This window comes from Prionailurus bengalensis, chromosome E4 (assembly GCF_016509475.1).
Source record: "Prionailurus bengalensis isolate Pbe53 chromosome E4, Fcat_Pben_1.1_paternal_pri, whole genome shotgun sequence".
In the NCBI taxonomy this organism is placed as follows: Eukaryota; Metazoa; Chordata; class Mammalia; order Carnivora; family Felidae; genus Prionailurus; species Prionailurus bengalensis.
In genome coordinates, this window is record NC_057360.1 from 2,406,475 (window position 1) to 2,429,834 (window position 23,360).

General features: G+C 64.4%; 1 protein-coding gene across 1 annotated transcript in view; it reads right to left on the reverse strand.

The window, feature by feature from the left end:
* Positions 1–3,614: 3,614 nt before the first annotated feature.
* The window catches only part of ITPKB (inositol-trisphosphate 3-kinase B), a 90,227-nt gene continuing 70,481 nt past the window's right edge, over positions 3,615–23,360 (reverse strand). The window contains exons 3-8 of the mRNA XM_043568650.1: positions 17,787–17,886; positions 16,335–16,548; positions 11,559–11,763; positions 9,586–9,687; positions 8,057–8,128; positions 3,615–6,643 (exon numbers count right to left, since the gene is read on the reverse strand). Coding sequence (XP_043424585.1) covers positions 6,428–6,643; positions 8,057–8,128; positions 9,586–9,687; positions 11,559–11,763; positions 16,335–16,548; positions 17,787–17,886 — 909 coding nt within the window. The 3' untranslated portion in view covers positions 3,615–6,427. The remainder of the gene's footprint in view (positions 6,644–8,056; positions 8,129–9,585; positions 9,688–11,558; positions 11,764–16,334; positions 16,549–17,786; positions 17,887–23,360) is intronic.

Below are 23,360 nucleotides of genomic sequence, written 5' to 3' on the forward strand. Positions count from 1 at the left end.
CTGGAGCCACCGTATCCCCAGCCTGATCCCGGGCCTCAGTGTCTTTGCACGTGCTTCCCTCCCCGCCCCCCCCCCCCCCCAGACCCTCTGGAGAATTCTGGATGACCTGACCCCTGACCTCGGGGGGCACCGCCTCTGCAGAGCCCCCCTCAAGCGACCTCGTCACCCTCCCGGGTCAGGCGCCCTGCTCTGTGCCCCCTCCGACCCCCACAGGACATTTGCACGGCGCACTGCCCTTGCCCGCTTACCTGTGTGCCCCCACGCCCGCCTTGCCCCTGGGTTCCGGTCCTGGCTTGGGTCCTGCCCTCACTTTTCCTAACCTACACAGCACAGGTGATGCACGGACATGCCTGCCCCCCCACCCCGCCCCCTGCTGGTTGTTGCAGGGGTAAGGTGGTGCGGGCCACCAACCCGAATGGACGGCCGCCACGGCCCCTGCGTCCCCTCAGGACGGAGATGCAGCGAGCTGGGGTGCCTGCGTGGCTCATGGGACGCCTGGGTGGCTCCGTGAGCATCCGACTCCTGATTTGGGCTCAGGTCGTGATCTCAGTTTGTAAGATCGAGCCCCGGGTCCAGCTCTGCACTGACAGTGTGGAGCCTGCTTGGGATTCTCTCTCTCCCCTTCTCTGCCCCCCCCCCCCTCCTTCACCGTGCTCTCTCTCTCTAAATAAAGTAAACTTAAAGCAGCTAGGCTGGGAGAAGCCAGGAGGGGAAGGGATCTTAGGCACCGGGCATTTGGGGGCGCCTGTCCTGCCCAGCACCGGCCAGAGGGGGGCGGCCTCCCCTGCGGGCGGGCAGCAGGCCGTGGGCGGCGGTAGCAGGACTAAAATTGGGCGCCTCTTTTCCACCGCAGGTAAACAGGGCTGCTGTGTCGCCAGCAGGTTGCCCCGGTGAGACACTGATTGCCCAGGACTTGCAGAAACTATTTTTAAAAGAACCCAAATGCGTGTTGCCTCATGGAAACCCACAGAACTTAGCGTGGCCCTCCCCCCTCCGCCCCCCCCCGCCCCGCGCCGCACCCCAAAACCGCTCTAACTCATTCACGAGTTTGGGAGGTGCAAGACGAAAGGTGGAGCGGGAAACAGCCTGTGATGTTAGCAACGGGGGCTGGGGACCGACGTGTGTGTCCCCCAAATTCACACGTGGGAGCCCCAACCCTCCTGGCGACTGTATTTGGAGCAGCGCGGGCAAGAACCCCTCGCAGGCTAAGGGGGGCGGGGGGGGGGGCACGGCGGCGGGCCCCGTCCGGGCAGGTGGTGGCCCTGCGTGAGCGCCACGTGAGGCCAGTGAGGTCGGCGAGGTCGGCCCGGGGCTCTCCCCGGAGACCAACCCGCGGGCACCTTGATCTTGGCCGTCCAGCCTCCGGAACCACGAGAAAATAAACGTCTGCTGGGGAAGCGCTTCCGGTGCTTGTATTTTGTTGTTAGTATGTCTTGCTTAAAAAAAAAAAGAAAAAAAGAAAAGCCCCCAGACAACCGCCAGCGCTCACACCAGCCGAGGTACGACAGCTCCCACCTCGCTGCTCAAGCCTGTCTGTGCCCCGTGCACTCACGGCCGGGGGGGGGGGGGGGGCACAGCTGTCGCCCTAAAGGGAGAAGGATGACGCACACACCGTGTCTTGGTGCCTGTGAAAACGAAGATGGGTTTTCTGTCTTTGCGGAGGCGCGTGTGAGCCAGCCGGTGACCTGCCAGGTCAATGGGGACGATGACGTCTGTCTGACGTCTGGGTCTCTGGGGGAAGGAGGCTGCAGGGGCGCGTGGCGCCCAGCACAGGGTGCCTCCCCGACTGATCCAGGCTGATCCAGGCTGATCCAGGCTGCCCAGCTCTCCCTGGGCTCACAGGATTCTGCGGCCCGGCCGGCACCCCCAGGAGAGGGCCACGCTTGGGACCGACACCTGCAGCGCCTAATCAGCGTCATAGCCACCAAAAAACCCTGGCTTGGCCCCAGGCCGCCCCCCAAATTCTGTGACATAGCCGCATGCCCAGCGAACCCCCCCCCCCCCCCCCCCCCCCCGGCTCGGAAGGTAGACTGAGTCGCGCAGCGTCACGGAAATAGCTTGAGCTGTGGTTCAAAGCCGGGGTCCGAGTTGCTTACCAGCTGCGCGATCTTGAATAAGTCGCTCACCCCCTCTGCGCCCCTGCGTTCTCAGGTACAAAATGGGGGTGAACGGAGCTCATCCCGCAGGGTTTTCGTAAGGATTGTCCTACTTAGTCGTCAACCACCCTGCATGGTGCCTGGCAGGTGGTAACTCTTCCTCAGTGGCCCCTGTTCCTTTGAGGCAGGGACTGGCGGACTTTTCTGTAAAGGGACAGATAGTATTTTAGGCTTTGCAGCCACTGCAGCACAAAGGGCTGTGATTGGAGGAGGGACGGCCGCAGAGGGCGCAGGACCCCGGGGCCAGGGAGCCCACGCCACCCGTGAGTCATTCTCCTGCCTGAGGACGAGCGTTCGTGCACCCGACGGCCGTGGTCACCGAGGGCGCTCGGGGACCGTCGGCACACGTCCGCTAGGCACCTGTCACGTGCCTGGCACCGCTAGGGGGTGAGGAAACAGCAATGAACAGGGTCAAGCCCCCGCCTTCGAGGTGACATCCCAATGGAGCGGACAGAGCCTAAGTCCTAACCCTAAACCCGGTCGGTGGCCGCGAACACGGAGGCGGTGTGGGTAGGACGGTGGCTGCGAGACAGGGCCTGGGGGAGCCTCGCCTTCACCCAGCGTCCACACACCTTTCCGAGGGGCCGACCCTGGAGCCAACTTGGCTGGCGGTTCTGTTCAGACTCTCCGGGAAGCAGCCTGACGTTCTGGGAGACGGCGCAGCCCCAGCCTGCGGAAGCGGGGGTGCCGAGGCCAGGAAGCGCCAGGCCCCCTGCTTCCGGCCGGGGACCCCGGGAAGACAGGACAAGGCCCTCCGCCCACAGGTGCTCCCTGGGGAGGAGGAGGACCACACTGGATCTGAAACCGGGCAAAGCCTGCTCTCCAAATCTCTGCTCCCCATTTATTTCCCAGATCACAATGGATCCAAGCCTCAACTTCCCCGTCTCTAAAACGGAGACCACAGAGCCCTGTTTGTGGAGGCGTCTGGGGGCAAATGGGGGGCACAGAGGCGAGCAGCCCGCACCCGACCTTGCACAGAGCTGCGCTCCATACGTGGGGACCTCACGGAGCTGCCCCAGACCCAGGGGTGAGGGACAAGCACTTTGTGGCTGGTCTACACTCCTGGACTGCTACGTAAACATTTTGTGGAGAAGGTTGAAAGGCTTGGTGTTTTTTTTTAATTTTTAAATGTTTGTTTATTTTTGAGAGAGAGAGACAGAATCAGAAGCAGGCTCCAGGCTCCGAGCTGTCAGCACAGAGCCCCGATGCGGGGCTCGAACCCACAAACGGTGAGATCATGACCTGAGCCGAAGTCGGACGCTTCACCGACTGAGAGCCCCCCAGGCGGCTCTGAAGTGCCTAGTTTTGAAGGGTGTCTTCAGTCCTTTGCAGATCGAAACATTATCCAACCTGACCCCCACCCCGGGGACCCCCGCAGTCCCAGCGCAACCCCCCGGTTCCCAAAGAGCGCCAGGACCACCCACCCCGAGGCGGAAGGACCACACTGCAGACGGCACGGTGGTCTCCAGGGCCTTTATTCGGGAAGGTACAGAGCATTGCAGTCTGTTCGACAGGCACTGTGCAGGGGGCGGGGGGGGGGGGTCTGTAACAGTTCAGTTTCCTCCAAGGTGTCGCGGCAAAAGGGGTGCAAGAGAGAGGGGGAGCCCTCTGGGGGGGGGGTCCTGTCCTCCGGAGGAAAGGCAACAGCAGAGGGCCTCTTCCCGAGCCAGGGGCTTGGGTTGTATACACACGGGGGTGGACGGGATGCAGGAGAAACTCAAAGCTAGATACAGCTCACAGAGGCAAGAGTCCGTGGGGGGGGGGGGGGGGGCAGGGGGGCGGGGAGGGGGGGCAGGGCTGTGTCCAGGCTCTTTCTGCCAAGTGGGAAAGGGAATTCAGAAAGAAGGCACAGCTTTTAAGGACACACAGAATCCCCAGCCTCCCAGTCTTAGTGTTTTGTGCAATTAAAAAACCAGAAAAAAAATAAATATAACTTAAAAACTTCTTACATGGCGCTAAAGGCAAGTCTTCGGGCAAGCAGTTGAGAAACTTTCCTTGAACGCTAAGCACGCTGACCACCGAGGAACCCCCCCCCCCCCCCCACCGGGGGGGCCCGGCAAGGACGGGGCGGGAAAGGACGTGGCTTGTCCCGCCGTCCCGGCACCTGCAGCCCGAGGAGTCCCTCGCTCGGAAGGGTTCTGGTTCGGGATCCACCTAGCCCTCCAGGATGGGGGGGGAGGGGACAGGGAAGAGGGGAGGGAAGGTTGCGAGAGCAGGTGCGGGAGAGGAGAGCTAGCGAGTAAATACAACCCCCCCCAACCCCTAAGAAAAACATGACACTTTATACCACCTTCGCGGACAGAATGTCACCCCAAGCAACCGGTCGCCAGGAAGAGGCCCCACGGACCTCCTCTAATAAACATGTCGCTTTGCCTTTTTTTTTAGCACGCTGTCTGCAGACAACGGGTGCCTGTTTAAAGTGCTTGGAAAATGTGTTCTCTTAGGAGATCAAGCTGGTCCCCTGCACTTTTTTGTTCAGAGCGTTCATTTGCTTTAGCAAATTTCCTTCGTCGATGGAGTGAGGGTGACCTGTGGTCCACCCACGGCCGTGGAATCGGGACATCCGACTGAGCAACGTCCCCTCCCCGCGGACTGCCGATGCCCCGGTCCCTCCTGAGCCACCCAGCGCTGGCTTTGGTGCTCCCGCCTTTACAGGGTCACATGCTGTCACGAGGTCTCTCGCGCTCGGCCGGGACGGGGTGTGACCTTTGGCGAGAGCCCCCCACACAAGCTCCCCACTGTTTTGAACCAGAGCCAGGAAGTTTCAGACTGATTTCCTTTTCTAAAATCTGTACTCAGATAGCCTCATGCGTCCCACCCTCCGCCCCCACCGACTGTCACTCACCCAGCACGAAAGGGGAAATGATGGGGTCATGTGCTGGGGTCGGAGGTCTCCCAGAGTCCCCGGGGCGATGGGGGGGAAGGGAGGGGGGAGCCCCGGAAACCCTGCCTCTTGGATCGGCCCCTCTGGGCTCACGCTCCGGGGTACACGGACCTCCACCATGTCCCCGACGCGGCTGTCTGCGGATCGCTACCCCGTCAGAGCTCGGCTCTGGGCACCCGTGCGCCTCTAACAGCCCCAAAGGGCCACGGAGCTGAGAGGTTTGTTCTTAAAAAGTCATGCTGGTTTCACATTCTTCCCCATAATATAGACTTGCCTTGCTTTAAAATGAGAACACGGCCTACTTGGTTCCCCCGTCATCTTCGAGCAACTTAGAGGCCCCAGGACTCTTCCCCCTGCCGGGAGCACCCCTCCTCACACACACCCGGCACCCACCACCCGCCCTGGGAGCTGCCCACACCGCATCCGGGGAATGTGGGTCCAAGCCCTTTGGGCGGGAAGAGTTACTTCCGGGGAGAAAAATGAAGCCAGGAAGGCCAGAAATCTGCTTCATCCCTGCCCAGCGCTGCCCCCCGAACGTGCTGGGGACTTGACCTCGTGAAACAAGCCCAGGGATGTGGGGGGTGGGGGTGAAGGGACGTGAGACAACCGATCTTCCTCCGGGGGCTGGCTGTGCCCCGGGCTGCCCCACCCAGGGCCGCGGACCTGGTCCCAACCAGGTTGGCAGCCGGAGGCACAGGTGGTTCTGGGGGTGGGGGTGGGGGCGGGGCCTCCCCCAAGGTCAGGTTTGCAGAGCGTCCCTCTGAATTCCTGGGTGATAATCAGATGGAAGAGGGGGGCTCCCGCCTGCCCCCTCCCGGGAAGGTCGAGGTCAGAGAGCACAGCCAGTGGACTCCAGCATTCTCCTGGCTCCTGGGTCCGGCCCCCAGCTGGAGGGTCTCACTGCCAGCTGGGTGGGGTCCCTGCTTTAGCAGGCCACCACACGTCTGTGGGAGCCCCTGGGCCGCTAGGCGGAGAATGCTTTACTCGTGGCCAACGTGAACTTGCCAGTGGCTTTGTGCCCCAACCCGGAGATGCTCCAGGCCGGAAGGATGGGGCCAAGACAGGCTGAGCTCGGTGGCGGCCACCAGGGGGCAGCAGGCCCCCACTGGAAGGCTGGGGCCGGCTCCTGCGTTGGGGACCTCCCTGCCACCTGAGCCTGGCTCCCCGCCCCCCCCACCCCTTCTGCCAGCAGATCCTGTTTATAAAGAGAAGTGGGAGCCCGGCAAGCTCTCCTCTCCTCTCCTCTCCGATCTCCACCTGGTCTCTTACAAAGTGTCTCATAGTGCAGTTCGGGAGGGTCGGCTCTGGGGCGGCACCAAGGGGAAATTCAGAAGGAGAAAGGAAGGGGGCGGCAGGGAGGAGGGGGGGCGGCGAGGCGGGCCGTCTCTCAGGCCAGCGGGGCGCCCTGGCACATCTCCGTCAGGATGTCGATGAGGTTGTTCAGGCCCGAGAGGTAGCCGTCCTCCCGGTTGCCCTCCTGCCAGGGGACGTTGTGCTGCAGGGTCTGGCCCTCGGGCAGGGGCGTGGTTTTCCCAAAGTCGATCATCCACACCTTGGCCTGCTCCTTCTGGTCGTGGATGAAGAGAAGAGAGCTGCCGATGACCTGGAGGGGAGGGGGCAGCTGAGGAGGGGGACTGCCGGGGGGTGGGGGGTGGGGGAGGCCCGTCCCAGGGTGGCCACCCAGGGGACAGAGGACACCGGCCACCAGGGCAGCAGCTGCCTTCGGGGAGGGAGGCTTGACCTCCCTGGCAGACCCCTGGCCGCCAGCTGCGGCTGCACGCTGTCCTCTAGTTCAGGCCATGGCTGAACCTCAGGGCCTCTCCCTCCACCCTCCTCCCCTCCCCCCCCTTCCCCCCACCACACTCCACCCTGACTTCTCCTGTCCAGGAGCCCACACTGTACCCGTGGGCAGAGGAAAGGACCTCCCCAAATGCGCACACGGCACCCCAGGGGGGTGGCAGCGAGGCCCAGACCGGCCTCGTTCCAGCAGCAGGACCCTGGGCAGACATCCCGGGCAGGACAGGAAAGACCCTGGAAATTACCCCTGGGAAACACGGAGCCCACACAGGGGCTCCCTCCGCCCGGGCGGAAAATACCAGAAGCCCCAGCTAATCTGGCCTCTTTCTAGGCCTGAAGCTTCTTGAGCGAGAGACTCCAGAAAGAGTAGGGCAAAACCAACTTTCCAGAAATAACAGCAAAGCCTGGGTGCTGACGGGGGTGATGGGGTCCTTCCGCCCGGTGCGGCAGGTCCCGGGGCTCGAGGCCCCCAGCCCTTCCGGGCTCGGCCTGCAGGATCATAGCCCCGTCCTCTGGAGCAAGGAGGCTGGGGGGGAAGGGAGGCTCCAGCAGGCTGCACCAAGACCTTTTATCAAGCTGAGAACACACCCTGGGCCTGCACACCCTGGGCCCCACGGAGGTGACCGAGGAAAGAACGTCCTGAGAAACCTGGGCGCCACTGCTCAGGGCAGAGACCACCCAGTCTGCCCTCTGGGCACCCCAGTCCCTCCTCACGGGCGGTCCTGGGGTCAGAGCCACCACGTGTGGTGGGACAGGTGCCCCTGGGCCGAGGGGCAAGTCGGGGAGAAAATCCAAGGGCAAGCTGGGCTGCCTGCCTGGAGGAAGGGCCAGCCAGGTCACCCGCACAAAGATGCTGTGAGGTTCAGCAGGGCCTGGCCCACCTCCCTTTCGGGGCACTCCCTCTGCCCGGAGCCCCGGGACCACCTGTCTCCCGTTCCTCACGCTGGACCCCCAGTCCTCTCTGTGGGCAGGGCTCGGGCTGAGGCTCCCTCCACACAAGACCTCGAGAGGGGCTGCCTTCGGGACAGAGCTTCAGGCTTGCAGGGGGCGGGGACCTGATCGGAGGGGTCTGCCCCCCGGCTGCACCATGCTAAAAACGCCGCTCCGGCTTCCAGAACAGGCAGGTCTACCGGCGTGGGAGGCCAGCAGGCCCGAGGGTCACGGCTGACCACACAGAGCGTGGCTCTCTGCCCCAAGAGGACAAAAGCCCAGTATGTACCTCGTGGCATTTGAAGAAGGGAGAAACTTCCAGGGTGGCCCGAATGTCCTTCAGCCGGTCCCGGTAGGCGATCTGGGAACAGAAAAAGACCAGAGCTGTAAACGCGTGGGGGGCGAGGTAGTCTTTAAGCCCCGTGTGGCCCAGACTCTTCAGGTGTCAGAGCGGAAGGGAGGCTACACCCTGGGCATGTATTCCAACCGCCTCCTCTCGACACGAAGGAGCGGAGAGGCCCAGACGGGGCTGTGCGCACCTGCCCTCCTTCGAGAGCGGGAGGCGCCGGAGGGCAGCCCCTCGGGGCTCCCCCCGAGGGGGCGGGGGTTCTGGGACGCCGGCGCAAGTGCGGGGATAGCAGCGGAGCGGGCCCGTTGCCACGGTGGCCTCCGGAACACAAACCTCCGTGCCCCTGACCTTGCGACGGGCAGAGTAAGCGAGGGAGCCGCCAGCATCTCTCCAGAGGCCTCTCCGCGGACCAGGGGTGAGCTGTGCCGGCTCTGGGGGTGCCTGCCGTCCCCAGGGGCCCCGGGGTCGCTCGACACCATCCCGCGGCAGCACGGTGGCCTGGGGCTCAGCACCTCGAACAGGCCCGTGCAGGCACGGGTGTGCGAACTCCGTGGCGGGCCCGGCTAAGAAGCAGGTGACCGGAAAGCAGAGGGCTTGGGCTATGGAGAACTCGGGTGCGCGCCCCACGACCAAAGCCTCCTTGCTGGGGGCTAAGGGAAGCCCAGCCCAGCCTGAAAAGGAGGGAGGGAGACTCAGGGCCAGCGAGGAGTCTGCCCAGAGAAAAGGCAGTCCGGGTCCACCCTTCCCTGCTCCACACGCCGGGAGGCTGTTCGCAAGGCGCCTTTCCCGGGGGCTCCAGGACCCGTGTCCCCAGGGTCCCTGGGTCCGTCCCAGGGTGCCTTTCCCTAGGGACCTAGAGGCTCAGCACACCCTACCTCCGCCTGGGGGTGGGGGGGCCCTCAAGGTCCTGACCCCACAGGTCAGGCGTCTGTCCAGCCTGTCTACCGTTGCAGTGGCAAACGTGAAGTCACTTTGTCACCAACTTGTGACACTCACAGCCCCGGGCTCGGAGAGGCTCTGACCCCCGCCCCAGGCACTTCCCTCAGGAGGCCTCAGCGCCTGGGAGAGGCCCGGGAGGCCTGCGTGTGAGGTCCGGCTCTGTCCCTGCTGTGTCCTTGACCCCTCAGTGTCTCACCTGGAAAGTGGCACCAAGAGCCTACCCACCCCAGAGGGCTGCCTGCGGATCTGATGAGCACACCATTCTCGACGGGCAGCGAGGCTACAGAAATCCACCGAGGGAACCGTCCTCAGTGCGGAGAAGCAGGCGGCCAGGGAGAGGCAAGGCAAGCCCACCGAGTGTCCCCACATATCCAGTTGGAGGCTGGCCACCAACTCCCGCTTCATCTTTTGGGGCCGGCGTTTTCCACGCGGGCAGCGTGGCCCAGCGTGGTCCCGGGCTGGACAAGAATGTCTGCAGGGCACAGGTGTCCCTGCGCGGCCGGCCCCTTCCGGGGGGCGCCCTGACTCACCAGGATGTTGTGGTTTCCTTTAGTGAACTCTCTGAAGGCCTCGGTGACCTGCTCCCTCGTTTTGGTCTTCTTGAAGTCTCGGTTCACGGAGCCGTCTTCTTTCTGAGAACGATACGCGCCCCGGAGGGGTCAGGCACGGACCCCGCCCGCCAGCAGCTCTCGGGGGCAGTGGAGGCACCACGGTGCCCGCGGGCAGTCCGAGGAGACCCGCGTCTGCACCGCCAGGCACAGGGCGTGGTCGGGCGGCACCGTGGAGCCTGTCCTGAGCCCCGACTGAGAACAAGGAGGGTGGCCTCAGTGTGCCAGGCAGAGGAAGGCGGTCAGGGAAGGCCTGGGGGGTGCGGGCCAGGACTGGAGGAGGGGGCTGCGGGCAGCAGGACTGGAGGAGACACATATGTCTCGGCTTCCCTCGGGGCCTGGCCCTGGGAACCCCCGTGAGTGCCCCACGGGTCCCTGCCATCTGGGGGCGACCTCCCTCGCCAGACAGAAGAGAGGTGCTCCCACCGCAAGTTCAGTGAGGTTCATTTGCCGTATGTTCCCTGAACATAGCCAAGATGTCACTGCCTGCCGATCTCTGCTCCCTGGCCCGCCTGGTGCAAGAGACTACTCATCTTCTTAGCCTGGCGCTGTGTCTGTTCCAGGCTGTTCCCGGAAAGCACATGGAGCTTAGCTCCCCCAGGAGGACATCTGTTCTTTTTTTTTGATTTTTTTTTTCAAGTTTTATTTATTTTCAAGAGAGAGAGCATGAGTTGGGGAGAGGCAGAGAGAGAGAGAGGGAGGCAAAGAATCCGAAGCAGGCTCCAGGCTCTGAGCTGTCAGCCCAGAGCCCGATGCGGGGCTCGAACTCACGGACCGTGAGATCATGACCTGAGCTGAAGTCAGATGCTTAACCGACCGAGCCACCCAGGCGCCCCGAGATCTGTTCTTAGTTAAGGACAAAGGGTGAGGAAGCAGGGCTCCACGAGGAGCCCCCAGACTTGGGTCTGTGCGTCACCAGGCCGGAGACGAGGTAACGCAGTGTGGCTGCCTCTTGAGGACGGACCCTGGGGCGGAGGGGGAACTTGCCCACAGGGGCTCGTCGCGGGGCGTTTGCCCAGAGCAGGGGAGGGGAGACGGCCTGCTGGCTGTTCCTGCAGCCGGACAACGAACGGAGGCTGGGGCACCCAGCCTGAGAGGGAGAGGTAAGGGGAAAGCGGACTCTTTCGGAGACATGAAGGAAAAAGAGCATTATGAGAGGGAAGCATGAAACTTGCAACCCGGATGAGGGCTGGATGCAAAAAAGGAAGAAAAACTCGTTTCAGATGACAGGGGAGGGACACATGGCTTTCTCAGCCCAGAGCTCACAAAGCAGTGCTGGGGAGGGGCGGATGCCCGGAGGGCCACCCTCTGCCCAAACCCAGACGCTAGGGCTGTTCGGTGACGGCCCGGAGCAGGCAGAGGACAGAAACCCAGGAAGGCCGCAGGGACCGCTGTCTGCCCGGCCGGCCGGCACCTCGCAGGCCGCTCCCCGGGGTGAAGTGCGAGCCCGCACCTGCTCATCAGATCCAGGCCGGGGACACTCGGGGACGCGGAGGAGGGGCGTTTGGTCCGGCTGCCGGGGCAGAGGGAGGGTCACCGCAGCCGGCACGTCCCCACCCCTGCATCTCGTGGCCCATCCCCAGCTCTCAGGCCACGGGCAGAGTGAGCGGCCCCTGCACTGGCACGCGGGCTCCTAGGTGGGCTCCCGGTCAGGGCTGGGCACGGTCAGGATTAAGCGTAGGGTCCTCGGCAGAGGGCTGACCCTGGGGCCGGCTAGAAGCCACCCTGCTCCGGGGCCCCGGCCCTGAATGAGGAGCAGGCGGATTTCCCCAAACACGCTGGGCCTGTGAGGAAGGAGGCTCGCGGCCTCGGAAGGCCCTGCGGGCCGCCGCCACCCCCGGGGCGGATATGGGAGCCTCTGTCCCTTCCTTCCCGAGGCACCTGGCGGGCCTCACCTTGATGCCCTCGATCCTGAAGCCGAGGGTGGCGGTGGAACTGATGGTCTCCCTCCACTGCATGTACCGAGGCTTGGTCACAGCCCGCTGGGCTTTCTCCTCCTCGGTCGGGGCCTCGGGGTCCACCTCGATCATCTTCTGGTACATGTCCTTCCGGAGGCTGGGCTTCTTCCGGGCCTTGGTGAGCTCCTCCTCCAGGTAGGTCCTGCGTGGGAAGGGGGGCGGTGATGAGGGCCGCAGGCCGCTTACACGGGATGCGCACACGCTCTGCTCAGGCCGGGGCCGGCTCCCGACCGGGAGAACGGGGGGCGGCCCTGCGCGTGGGGCGACCTCGTGCCAATACCAAGCACTAAGGCTGAGCCAGAAGGTGGCCCTGGAAGGGGAAGCCTGTGCCTGGGGTGGGGGGGGGGGAAGCCCGAGGGGGGCCACACGGCCTGCCCCGCCCAGCCTGTGCCTCCTCACACCTGCCCCCCAGCCCGAAGGCCCGAGAAGGCACAGCCGGTGGAAGTCGCTCACTGTCCCGCCATCGAACCGGCAGGGGTCCCCCGGAAACCGGAGCAGGGGCAGGACAGGACTTCAGCAGCCCAGGGCTGAATCCCCGGCCAGCGATGCCTCCCCCACCCCATCGCCAAACAGAGATGGGGCGTCACCCCTGCCACACACACGGGCATCCTGCACGTTGCAGACGCACCCCTGCTCCCCAGTGAACCCCCCTCTTCTCCCCTGACCCCGGGCTCCACCGCTGCCCCGGACCCTTCCTGAAACAAATCACAGGACAGAGCTGTAGCGGAGGGAAGATTTCTGTGCTGGCCCATCGTGGGCGGCGGCCGTGACGGCGGCCCGGCCCCACCCTCCCCTCACACCTGCCGCTTGGGGACCCAGGTCAGACTGCGCGTCAACTCATGACGCCTTCAGAGGCCGAGTTTTCACAAACCACCGTGTCAAATATAAGGAAACGACAAGTCCTGGGTTGTGAACGTGGGCCTGGTCATTTAGAACCTCCCGCAGCCCTCGCCTGTACCAGTGCACACCTCCTCCATGGGCGTGCGCACCTCCCACGCACACGTGCATGCACACAGCCATGCACACACCCACACACACGCACGTGCAGGTACACCCCCATGCACGTGTGCACGCACGCACACCCCCACGCACACGTGCACACACAGACGCACGTGTGCACACAGCCATGTACACCCACACCCCCCACGTGCACACCCCCACACAAGTGCGTGCACACACAGCCATGTACATCCACATACCCACACGTGCACACACCCACGCACGTGTGTGCACAGAGCCATGCACACCCCTAAGCACAATTATTCACACCCACAACGTGCACTCATGCACACGCGCGCTTATGCACATGCGCAGTGCACGCAAACCATGCACGCACACGTTCATACCCCATGCACACATACACCCACACACCCATGCACACCCCATGCACACACTCATGCACATACACCCCACACGCACGCACATCCATGCACCCCCACACACAACATGCACACACAGCCATGTACACCCCCACACGTGCACACCCTCACGCACGTGCATGCACACACAGCTATGCACACTGCTACGCACACACATTCACACCCACACTGTGCACTCATGCACACGCGTGCACACTCATGCACGTACGCAGTGTGTGCGAGCCATGCACGCACACGTGCACACCCCGTGCACACGTACACCCACACCCATGCACACCCCATGCACACACTCATGCACACCCCCCCCACACACGCACACCCATGCACCCCACACACACATGCACACACAGCCATGCACACCCACGCACGTGCATGCGCACACAGCCACACACACCCTCCATGCACACGTGCAGCCATGCACACACCCACGCATGTGCACGCGCACAGCCATGCATACCCCACGCACACGTGCATACACACTCATGCACACACGCACGTGCGCACATAGTCATTAGCGCACACGTGCACCCACACCCCCACGCACACCCCCCACATGCACACACCCCACGCACACGTGCGCGCACACTCATGCATGCACACAGCCATGCACACAACCTCCCACGCACACGCACACACATCACGGTGCCCGCCGAGCCAGGTCAGGGATGGCAGGAGCTTCAAGGCAGAGGCCGAGGGGCAGAATGCTTTTGCGTGGAGTCGTGTCGGGCCGGCCCGGGTGCGGCTGTGTGTGCGTGCCACGTGGCCGGGGGTGGGCTGGCCACCCCACATGCTCCGGGGCCCACTGTGGGGGCCTGCAGGGCGGGTGGGCGGCCGCACTTCCGCAGAGAGCTTTCAGTTGCTCCTTAAACAGGAAGCAGGCCTGGGGCTTTTTCCAGGAAGGGCCCCCGCAGCCAGTCTGGGTGGGGTCGCTCACCCTCCGCCCGGGGCACCGGTCAGCGGCGACACGGCGGGGCCTGAGCTCCCCAGTGCTGGCCTGGCCGGGCTCCCCGCCTCCGTCCGACCGCGGGATGGGGGAGCAGAGGCCTGTGCGGGGGACGGGGGTGGGGGGACGGCCACTCGGGGCGAAGGGTGGGTAGGCGGCAAGCCTGTGGGCGCCCACAGCTCGCGCGCCAAAGCCGGGGATGGTCCTTGTCTCCACCCCCAGCCCCGACATCAGGAAGACTCGTGTGACACACAGCACACAGGCTTACGGGGGAGAATCTAAGAAAAGTCCCTGGAACATGAGCATACATCCACGTGGAACCGATGCCCCCGATTTAGGACACTACAGGTGCCCACGTCACCTTTTCCTGAGCGCCCCCCACCCCTCCCCTCAGCTTGTGGCCGAAGCTGGCTTGGCTGGTCAGCCCGTCTACTGCTTCCCCGTGACAGGTCTCAACCCCTCATGCCTGGGACTCAGTGATGGTGGTGGCCCCGGGCTCCGGCCTCCTCCCTCTGGCAAGCACTGGGCGTGGCCATGGACTGCTGGTCTTAGGACGGGTTCTGTCTGGAGTTAAGGATTCTGGATCGACGCAGCATGGACCCGGGGCCCCACGGAGCCCCCTCGGGGCATGGTCTGCAGCTGGACGCCTGGCACGGACCTGGGGCCCTGCTGAGTCCGAGTCCCCACACCTCTGTGTTTGATGTCCCCCTGCTCGGACTGGACCACGCAGGACCCATGTCTCCAGGTGGCAGTGAGGAGCGGAGGAGGGCCCATCCCTTGCATTGTGAAGCAGAGGAGAAGCTGGGCAGGACCAGTTCTGGGGAGACCTCCCCTCCCCTCCACACAGACCTCGCTCTCACCCCACAGCCTCCGCCTCGAGGCCCCGCTCCCAAGTGAGCTAACGCTGTCCCAGCCTCGCCGGTCACTCCGGGGCGCAGTGGGACAGAAGCTGAAGACACAGGCAGGGCCCAGGGGGCGCCAGTCCCCACAAGCCTCCCAGGGAACAGACAGCTACACGGGGCAGCCTCGTGGGACGGACTTTCCACACATCCCTCCCGCAGCGCGTGCTTTTTTGGGCCACGGTCTGAGTGAACGCTAATCGGAATATTTCTGTGTCTTCCCTTGAGAGGGCCCATCCTGGTGCACCGGGGAGGGCCTTCCGGGGACAGAAATAAGACTCTGGGGAAGGGCAGCGGCCAAGCGGTGGCTGGAGGGACATTCTGTTTCCTCCCTGTGGGCTGGAGCGGAGGGAGGGAGGAAGGGTGCGGGGGAGGGAGGTCAAGGACAGCCAGAGAGCAAATAGAAGGGCCTGTACTTCCCCATCTCCGGTCCCTGCCTGGGGGCCTCGCGACGAACACGGCCTGCAGGGTCTGACTTGAGGACACAGTCCCAGGAGTGAGGAGGGAAGGAAGGGGGCTGTCGGGCCCTCTTCTCTCCTGGCCCCTGCCTGTCTTGCACACGTGTGCGCATGCACACACACACACACACACACACACATGCTTCTTTCTCATTCTCGTAAGAATAAAAACCATCCAAAGCAAACCCAGGCCCCAGCTCTGAGCCGCACCCTGGAGCCCGGTCTCCCCGGCGAGCCGCGGGCGGATGGACGAGCCGGGCGTCTGGCTGTGCAGCCTGGGGGGCTTCCCCCCGAGGGGAGCACGACACCCCAATACCACGTGGCCAACAGCCCGGGAGGACTTCACGAGCGCTGCCCGCAGCAGGAGAGAGGGAGCCACTCGGTGACTCCTTGGGACGGAGCGGCCCAAGGCCGAGAGGGAGGAGAAAACCACGCCACCAAAGCAGGGCCCAGAGCTGCGGGCGGAGGGGTCTCGGGTCCCCTCGGCTCTGCGCATCACCCGGTCTCCTCCTGGCCACGCTGCCGGTCTCCTTCCCTCCGAGTCCTCTCCAAGCTCGGGCTTATCTCCCGGGGCAGGCGCCAGGGGTCGGATCCGAGTCCGTGCCCAGGCCCGAGCACCCCCTTCCGGCCTCTGGAGCACCCCGACCCGTCCCCCGTGAAAGCAGCTCCCGGGCTCCCCCTCCACCGCACTCGTAGGGCAGGGGCGAACCTTCGTGGGCACCCCAACATATTCCACTGACCAGCTCCCCCTTCCCACGGGGGGGGGGCGCGGGGGGGTGCTAAGACCCTCTACCCCAGTCTCCCCACGCGGCCACCACCTTGCTGCCCGGCAATCCCACCCGCCCAGAAAGGCCGTTCTCTCTGCCCCACCCCTCCCAGGGAGGCTCAGCACGGAGCCCCTCTTCCGGCCCCACGGCTACTGGCTCTGGAAAAGCGGGGAGGCCGTGAGGGGCAACGCCGGGGTCCCGGCTCCTCTGCGGGATGGCGTCCCCCGCGCCCCGAGCCTGCCCTGCCGCACCCCGGGCCCAGCTCACCTGACGCCCATTTTGCAGTCCATCACGCAGGGCGAGTCGAAGGCGGCCAGTAGGTCGTCCATCTGGTTGTAGCGCTCGCCGTCTCTCACCACGTCGCCGTGGTAGGCGGGGACAAAGGGCTTCAGCACATCGGCCATCAGCCGGTCGAGGCAGCGCTGCTCCGACTCACAGTGCTTCTTCAAGATCCTGCCGTTGGCAGCCGCCTTGAAACTCCCTGCAGAGCAAGGTCGGGGGAGACCCTGGGTCCGAGTCCGAGACCCTCCCCGCTCTCACCTCCCCCCACCTGCCCGCCAGCCCCCGCGGTAGGTCTCCCGGGGCCGCCCGCCCAGTAAGCATTGGGGCTGAAGGTGCCCCCAGGTGCCCACTCGTGGACCGAGCCCTGTAAGGGGAGTGGAGGCAAGTCCTGGCTGCAAACCGGGCTGGGTCCCCAGCTTCCCAGACCCCAGGCTCTGCAGATGGAGGGGCACCAGCGCTCACTGCAGGGTTCACACACGCGAGACCCAGCCACTCCTCTTCCTGTGTCACTGTCACCACCCCCACCCCCTCATCGGTCCAGTCCCCGGGCAGTGACGGTGCCTCCGGTCTCAGGGCAGAAGCTCTGATGGGACAGGTTCAGTCCCAGGGCAGGGATGCTGGCTGAGAAGCGGGGGTCCGAGGCCCGGCACAGGCCACCCGCGACGTGACCCTCAGTCACGCCGTCGGGGACATATTTATTTAGGAAGAGTGTCCACCCAAGTGCCTTGGGCCCACGTGCGGGGGATATAAAAGAGGTGTCGGACCCTGGGCTGGTCTGTGGTCGTGAAGGTCAAGTCCGGGGCAGCCACGGAAACCTCCCAGGGGATGAGGCACACCAAGGGGCCCCCGCACGTGGACCAGCCAGCGCTCAGGCTCTGGCTACAGATGTCCCCTCATCCCCCGCGGGCGATGGGCGCCCTGGCCGCCTGCACCCAGGACTCTACACTGTCCTTCGCTTGTGGGGTGATCTGCCTGCACCTTCCACCTCCTACAAGCTCCGTCGGGGCAGACCCCCACATCTCCACGAATGCCGTGACCCCTAAGACCATGGCAATGGGGGGATACAGTGGGCGCCCAATGGCACGCTGAGCCTTGCCTCTTTGTCCAAGATGGCAGATGGTGGGCGAGCTGGAAGATGATGATTTCGCGTATTTTGCTGAGGTGAACCGGGAGAGAGACAGAAGGGGGAGACGGAGACACCGAAAGAGACAGAGACGAGGAAGGGGGGCTGCGTGTGCGTCTGGGGACGGGACAGGCTCCGGAGGGGGTGCTGTCCTCCTGTGTTCTCAGGGCAGTGCTCGGGCCGCATCCGGGGAGCACGCCACTGTCTCCGAGAGATCCCGTTCCAGATGCTTCCACCTCCGGGAGCATCGGGGGCCAGGCCCTCCCCGGAGAGCAGAGGGTCCCGGGGGAACTTCCGCCAGGGCCTGCAGCTACCTGCGTGTCCTGCCAGCTGGATCCAGGGGTATTTCTTCTTGAAGGACATGACGAAGGGAGACCAGTGCACCATGTTTTTTATTTTCCGCCATGATTTGCTCTAGAAACAAGCGAATGAGAAAACTCTCCATTAGCAAGGAAACCACAGGGGCGCCCGGGCGGCTCAGTCAGTTGAGCGTCCGACTCTTGGTTTCGGCTCAGATCACGATCTCGCGGTTCGTGGGATCGAGCCCCCCGGGTGGGGCTCCGCGCTGACAGGGCGGAGCCTGCTTGAGATTCTCTCTCTTCCTGTCTCTCCACCCCTCCCCCACTCACATGCCCAATTTTCTCCCCACCCCCCACATAAATAAATACACATTTTAAGAAAGGGAACTACTGCTTTCTGGTTAGGACAAATCCAAAGCCAACGGACTCGCTGCCTGTGGCCCCAGGATGACAAGTGTCAAGCCCCCAGGGCTCCAAGGACGTCACCTCCGTCATCTACGCAGCAGACGGCCAGCGAGAGCTCGACAAAGCGCCCAGATGCAAGGGGACCTTCGGGGAGACGAGGGTCTGGCAGGTGCATGTGACCCCACCCCGGGCCACTGCCCCGTCAGGGAACAATAAACGCACCCTCCCCTTCTACACGCCCCTCTCGGGCCTCAGTTTCCTCCTCTGCCTCGTGAGGGAGGGACAGCTGGGCCACCGGGCTCCTTGGACTGACTGCTGGACCCTCAGGGGCCCGGGGACACGCATCCCAACTGCAAAGCCCCTCGGAGGAAGACTAGAGCTGTCACCCGGCTGTGGTGTGTCACTTCACACTGTGTCTGCAGACGTTGCTGCACAGAGGCCCTTCTTGCCTGCGGGTGGTTTGAAGAGAGACCTTGCAGGGAGTTCCCCGGGGACAGCACCCTCCACCCCGCGGCTCGGGTGCACACAGGGGTGAGTGGGCCCGCAGTTCCCTCCTCTTCAAGGTACTTCTCCTTCTGAGGGTGTTTCTCAAGTAAGGAGAGAGTGTGTGTGTGTGTGTGTGTGTGTGTGTGTGTGTGCAGGAGGGCGCCCTGGCAGAAAGGAGAACGGACACTTATTTCGCACCCGACTTTATCGTCCCAACAGGCACACAGGACAGTCCCCGTCCCGTCGGCAGGGAGAGCCCGAGCCTCAGGGACACGAGCGACAGAGACGGTTCTGGAACCTTCACCCACACCACTGCTTTACAAAAATCCCCACCTCCCCCCGCAGTCAACGTTTCTGCAGAAGCACACAGGCCCGAGAACCCGAGCTGCAAGTCAGAGCCAGGGGACCACCACCGGTTCCTGAGAAGGCGGGTCCCTGGCTGGCAAAACGCAGAGCAAAGCCACGAGGCTCGGCGCCGGGAGAAGGGGCTAGAAGCTGTGTGGGAGGGGGGGCGTGAGGAGGGGCCCGCTTCGACCGGGGACCCTGAAGACCTGGGGGGCTCGCTCCCTGCCCCACGGCCGCGTCGCTGCGGAGGCTGCGGGTGCCCAAGGTGAAACCAAGGTCACATCAGCCGCCGCTGTCACCCGGCTCTCAAGTGAAAATCTGTTTAAGGAGAAGCATCTGCTGGAACCTGGCAATCCTCCTCCGGTGCCAGAAACCCTCACCCCGCCACCGAGACCTGGTCTATTCTCGCACGAGGCCAGCCCTCGCCAGCCCACGTGACGGGAGGGCCGGGCCTCTGCTGGCAAGGTTGTTTTTCTAGGTCCTTCCGATGGAGATCACCAAAGAAGGCTAAGGAAGGCCGAGGAGTTTCTTATCTAAGCCCCCAGAAGGGCGCACAAACAATGCAGGGGGAGGCACAACGGGAAAACCTCACTGCACGAGATGAGCCGGGAGGGGGGAGTGGGGAGACGTCAAGGTGGGTCCAGAGGAAACGTGCACAGCTGGCCACCACTTGCCAGCCACGTCCCGCCAGCAGAGCTCGGGGGGGGGGTGGGGACGAGGGTCTGGCAGGTGCACGTGACCCCATCCCGGGCCACTGCCCCATCAGGGAACAATAAACCCACGCTCCCCTTCTATACGCCCCTCTCGGGCCTCAGTTTCCTCCTCTGCCTCGTGAGGGAGGGACAGCTGGGCCACCGGGCTCCTTGGACTGACTGCTGGACCCTCAGGGGCCCGGGGACACGCATCCCAACTGCAAAGCCCCTCGGAGGAAGACTAGAGCTGTCACCTGGCTGTGGTGTGTGACCTCACACTGTGTCTGCAGACACGGTGGTCCCTCGGCCAGGGAGGGGCGTGCAAAGACAGGGGAATGCTGGGAAGGAAGGCCTTCGTGTTGGCTGCGCCCGGCAGAGGCAGGGTGGGGGCAGAGGGAAGACTGTCACAGCCAGGGGCCTGTGTGACAGAGCCCCGGCCTGCGTCTGGAACGGCTGGGTCCAGGCCTGCTGGGAAGGGCAGCTGGAGGCGGTGGGGGACGAGGGTGAGCAGGTGAGGCCAGGAGGCCCGGGGCAGGGCAGCATACGCAGTGGGGAAGAGGCGGGTCGGCCTGGGCCGGAGTCCTGGCTCCGGCCCCTCCTCCCTGACTGATCCTGGACAGGCTCCTGACCCTCCCGGTGGCCTTATTATCTTGCCTATAGGAGGACAGCAACCCTTGGTCCCCCCCGCCCCGATCCCAGGAGGTAAAGCCATTCAGCGATCACGGGGTATGTGGGGGAAGGTCTCAGCTCTGCGTTCAAGGAATGGGGGTCTCTGAAGTTACCCCAGGGAGCAGCCCATCTGGAGCTAAGCGCAGGCGTCGCCGTGGTTACTGAGGAGTAAAGACCACCGAGCCCGGGGCTGGTCAGACCCACTCGGTGTGGTCGAAGCTCCTGAAGACGCGTTCCTTCCTCGCCTCCCAGGACACCCGGGGTGGTCGCTGCCCCCAGTTATCCCGTTCTCCGCTCCCGCCCACAGGCGCTGGCAGGTCCCGGCTCACCCCCGGGGACCGGGGCCCAATCCTACAGCGACTGCGCCTGGCGCCGGGCGAGGGCCCTGACCCACGGTCTCCACCAGCCCTGAGGACGCCGCGCCAGGTAACGGCAGACGGGCTGGGAAGGCCAACAAGGAGGTTTCTTCGAGGCGGGTCCCTTGGGCAGTGGGGCTGGCAGCCTGCTCTGGGGAGTCTCCTGAATGCCCCTTTAGCAGCAGGGTCCTGAGCCCTTGGGAGACGCTCCGAGGCCGGCCACCAAAACCCCGAAAGGTCCCACCTTGGGACTGGGCAGGGGCAACTATGGGATCATACAGGCCTCTCCCAGCAGGCAGATCTGCCCGTGGCTGGAGTCGTGCACTTGGGATGTTCTCGGGAGCACGTCAAGGGGAAGGGAAGGGCCAGAGGCCAGCAGGACGGGACAGGTGAGCGGCCTGGAGATGCCGGATGTTTGGAAACCGCTGCAGGCAGCCCCCGCCCCTGACCTGACAGGAGCGGAGAGAATGTGGGCAGGGCTGCAGGGGGAGAACACCACCTGGCCACAAGCCCCGACCCTCCTCGAGGGGACAGAAGAATCTCGGTGGGACGGGCAAACCCCAGACTGGGCTTCTCCGGCCTCGGCCAGCCAGTGACGCTCCCGAACCTGCCAGCAGGGACCGGAGGCTCAGGACACAGCACCTTCCGGCTCCCCTTTGCCTCTTCGGTCTAGAGATGCCCGGCCTCCCAGCAGAAGCGACGCTGGGGGCCAGGACCCGTGTGGGGCGGACGCCTTCACTCAACGCCCGGAACCTCGGAGCGCACGGCTCCGGCCTGTGGTTCTCGGCCGCATCTCTCATCTTGGGCTCAGAGATGCCAGAGCCCCTGAGAGCCTGGGCGGAAAGTATTCACTGGCCAGCGGGCTGCAGGGCCCAGGCTGAGCCCCAGGGAGGGGGCCCGGGGGGGTGTCCGATTCTGTGTGTGTGTGTGTGTGTGTGTGTGTGTGTGTGTATGTGTTAAGGTTCTATTTATTTTTGAGAGAGAGAGAGAATAAGCAGGGCAGGCGCAGAGAGAGGAGACAGAATCCCAAGCAGGCTCCAGGCTCCAAACTGTCAGCACAGAGCCCGACGCGGGGCTCGAACTCGCGAACCGTGAGACCGTGACCTGAGCTGAAGTCTGACGCTCAACTGACTGAGCCCCCCAGGCCCCCATCTGTGTGTTTTTCTAAACCAGACCCCAAGCCTCCCCGTGATGCTTGTGGCTCCGGGGAAAACGCCATCCTCCGGCCGGGTCCCCCAGACACCCCACGTCTGTTGCAGGGAAACCCCGCCTCCAACGAATGAAAGGGCTAATGACTAGGATCACCTCAGTCTTCCATAAACAGACAAGGAGAGTGGCGCGGGAAGGAGGGGGAGGAGGAGGAGGGGGAGGAGGGAATGGCGCAGGGAAGAGGGGAGGATGGTCACGAGTCAGCCCTCCCCTCGTTCACCTTCTGCCTGTTCCTTGGGTCGGACTTGCTCTCTCTTCCCTGGTGGCCCCCTTCTTGCACATGGAGAGGACACTAGACCCCCAGGGGGGGGTCAGAGCCTAGTGCCCAGTCCCCGCCCCTGCAGGAGCTGCCCAGGGCCGGCACTCTCTCTCCTCAGCTCAGCCCTCAGGGCCCTCTGGGGTCTGCCTCCTGCCTTCTTTCCAGCCATCACCTGCCCCTCGCAGCCAATAAAAAGGGTAGTGATGCCGGGGACAGAGACCCCTCTGGTTCCAGGGCTGCCTCGCGCACTATGGGACGTTTAGCCGCCTGGTGCCCCCTACCCCCATCCACAGGCGGCCGCGCGGCCGTTCACCAAACACGGTGTCCCAGGCCCGTGAGCCTGGCCCCACACACCTCCCCACACCCACCCTGAGACACCTGCCAGGTGCCTGTCTCTGCCGTCAGGGATCTCTCCCCAGAACGGCTGCAGAGGACTTTGCTAACCCTGCGCAGCCCGGTGCCCCTTTCCCTGGAAGCCCTTCCTCTGCTTCAGCTGCCCCCTTCCCCCCCGGGTGTTTCTAGAATGCTCTGGGCACAATACACCTGCATGCCAGCTCCTACCCGGGCAAGCGTGAGCCCCCTGAGAGCCCCCCCAGGACCTGGCCCCACCGCGCACTCCCTTGCAGGGGGTCCCCGAGAGGCCACCACGGCCCTCCAGGCCTGCAGGCTGAGCACAGCCCCAGCGGTTCAGGAAGAGGGAGACCAAAGCCAAGAGGCATGCGAGGAAGGCTGCATCTGCCCACTGGGACCCACTGGGAGCCTCCTGGCACAAGCTGAGTTTTCCGGACAGGTGCGGGCTCTTCGGGGCCCTGCACCCCCCACCCCCCCAGTCCCATCGGCCACGGCACTGCCTGGACCGTCTGGAGAAGCAGGCCTCCTGAAGACAGCTACTCACGGCCCCGTGTTTACCCCAGCGCGGCCAGCCCCTTCCTCCAGCCTCCCTTCCCTCGACGTCGCCAGGCCCGGGCTGGAAAGGCTGGCCTTCATGCTGCATGTCGCTTCCGGAAGGCAGCACGATGAAACAGAGCGCGATCATGTTTGGGAGGCAGAGGGACCCCTTGGTCTACCTCCTCTCGGCTGCAGCTGCGAGCAAGCCTTCGCGCCTGTCGGTCAGCGTTCGCATCTGTAAACTGGGCTCGAGAACATGGCACATGCCCGGCCCAGCCCA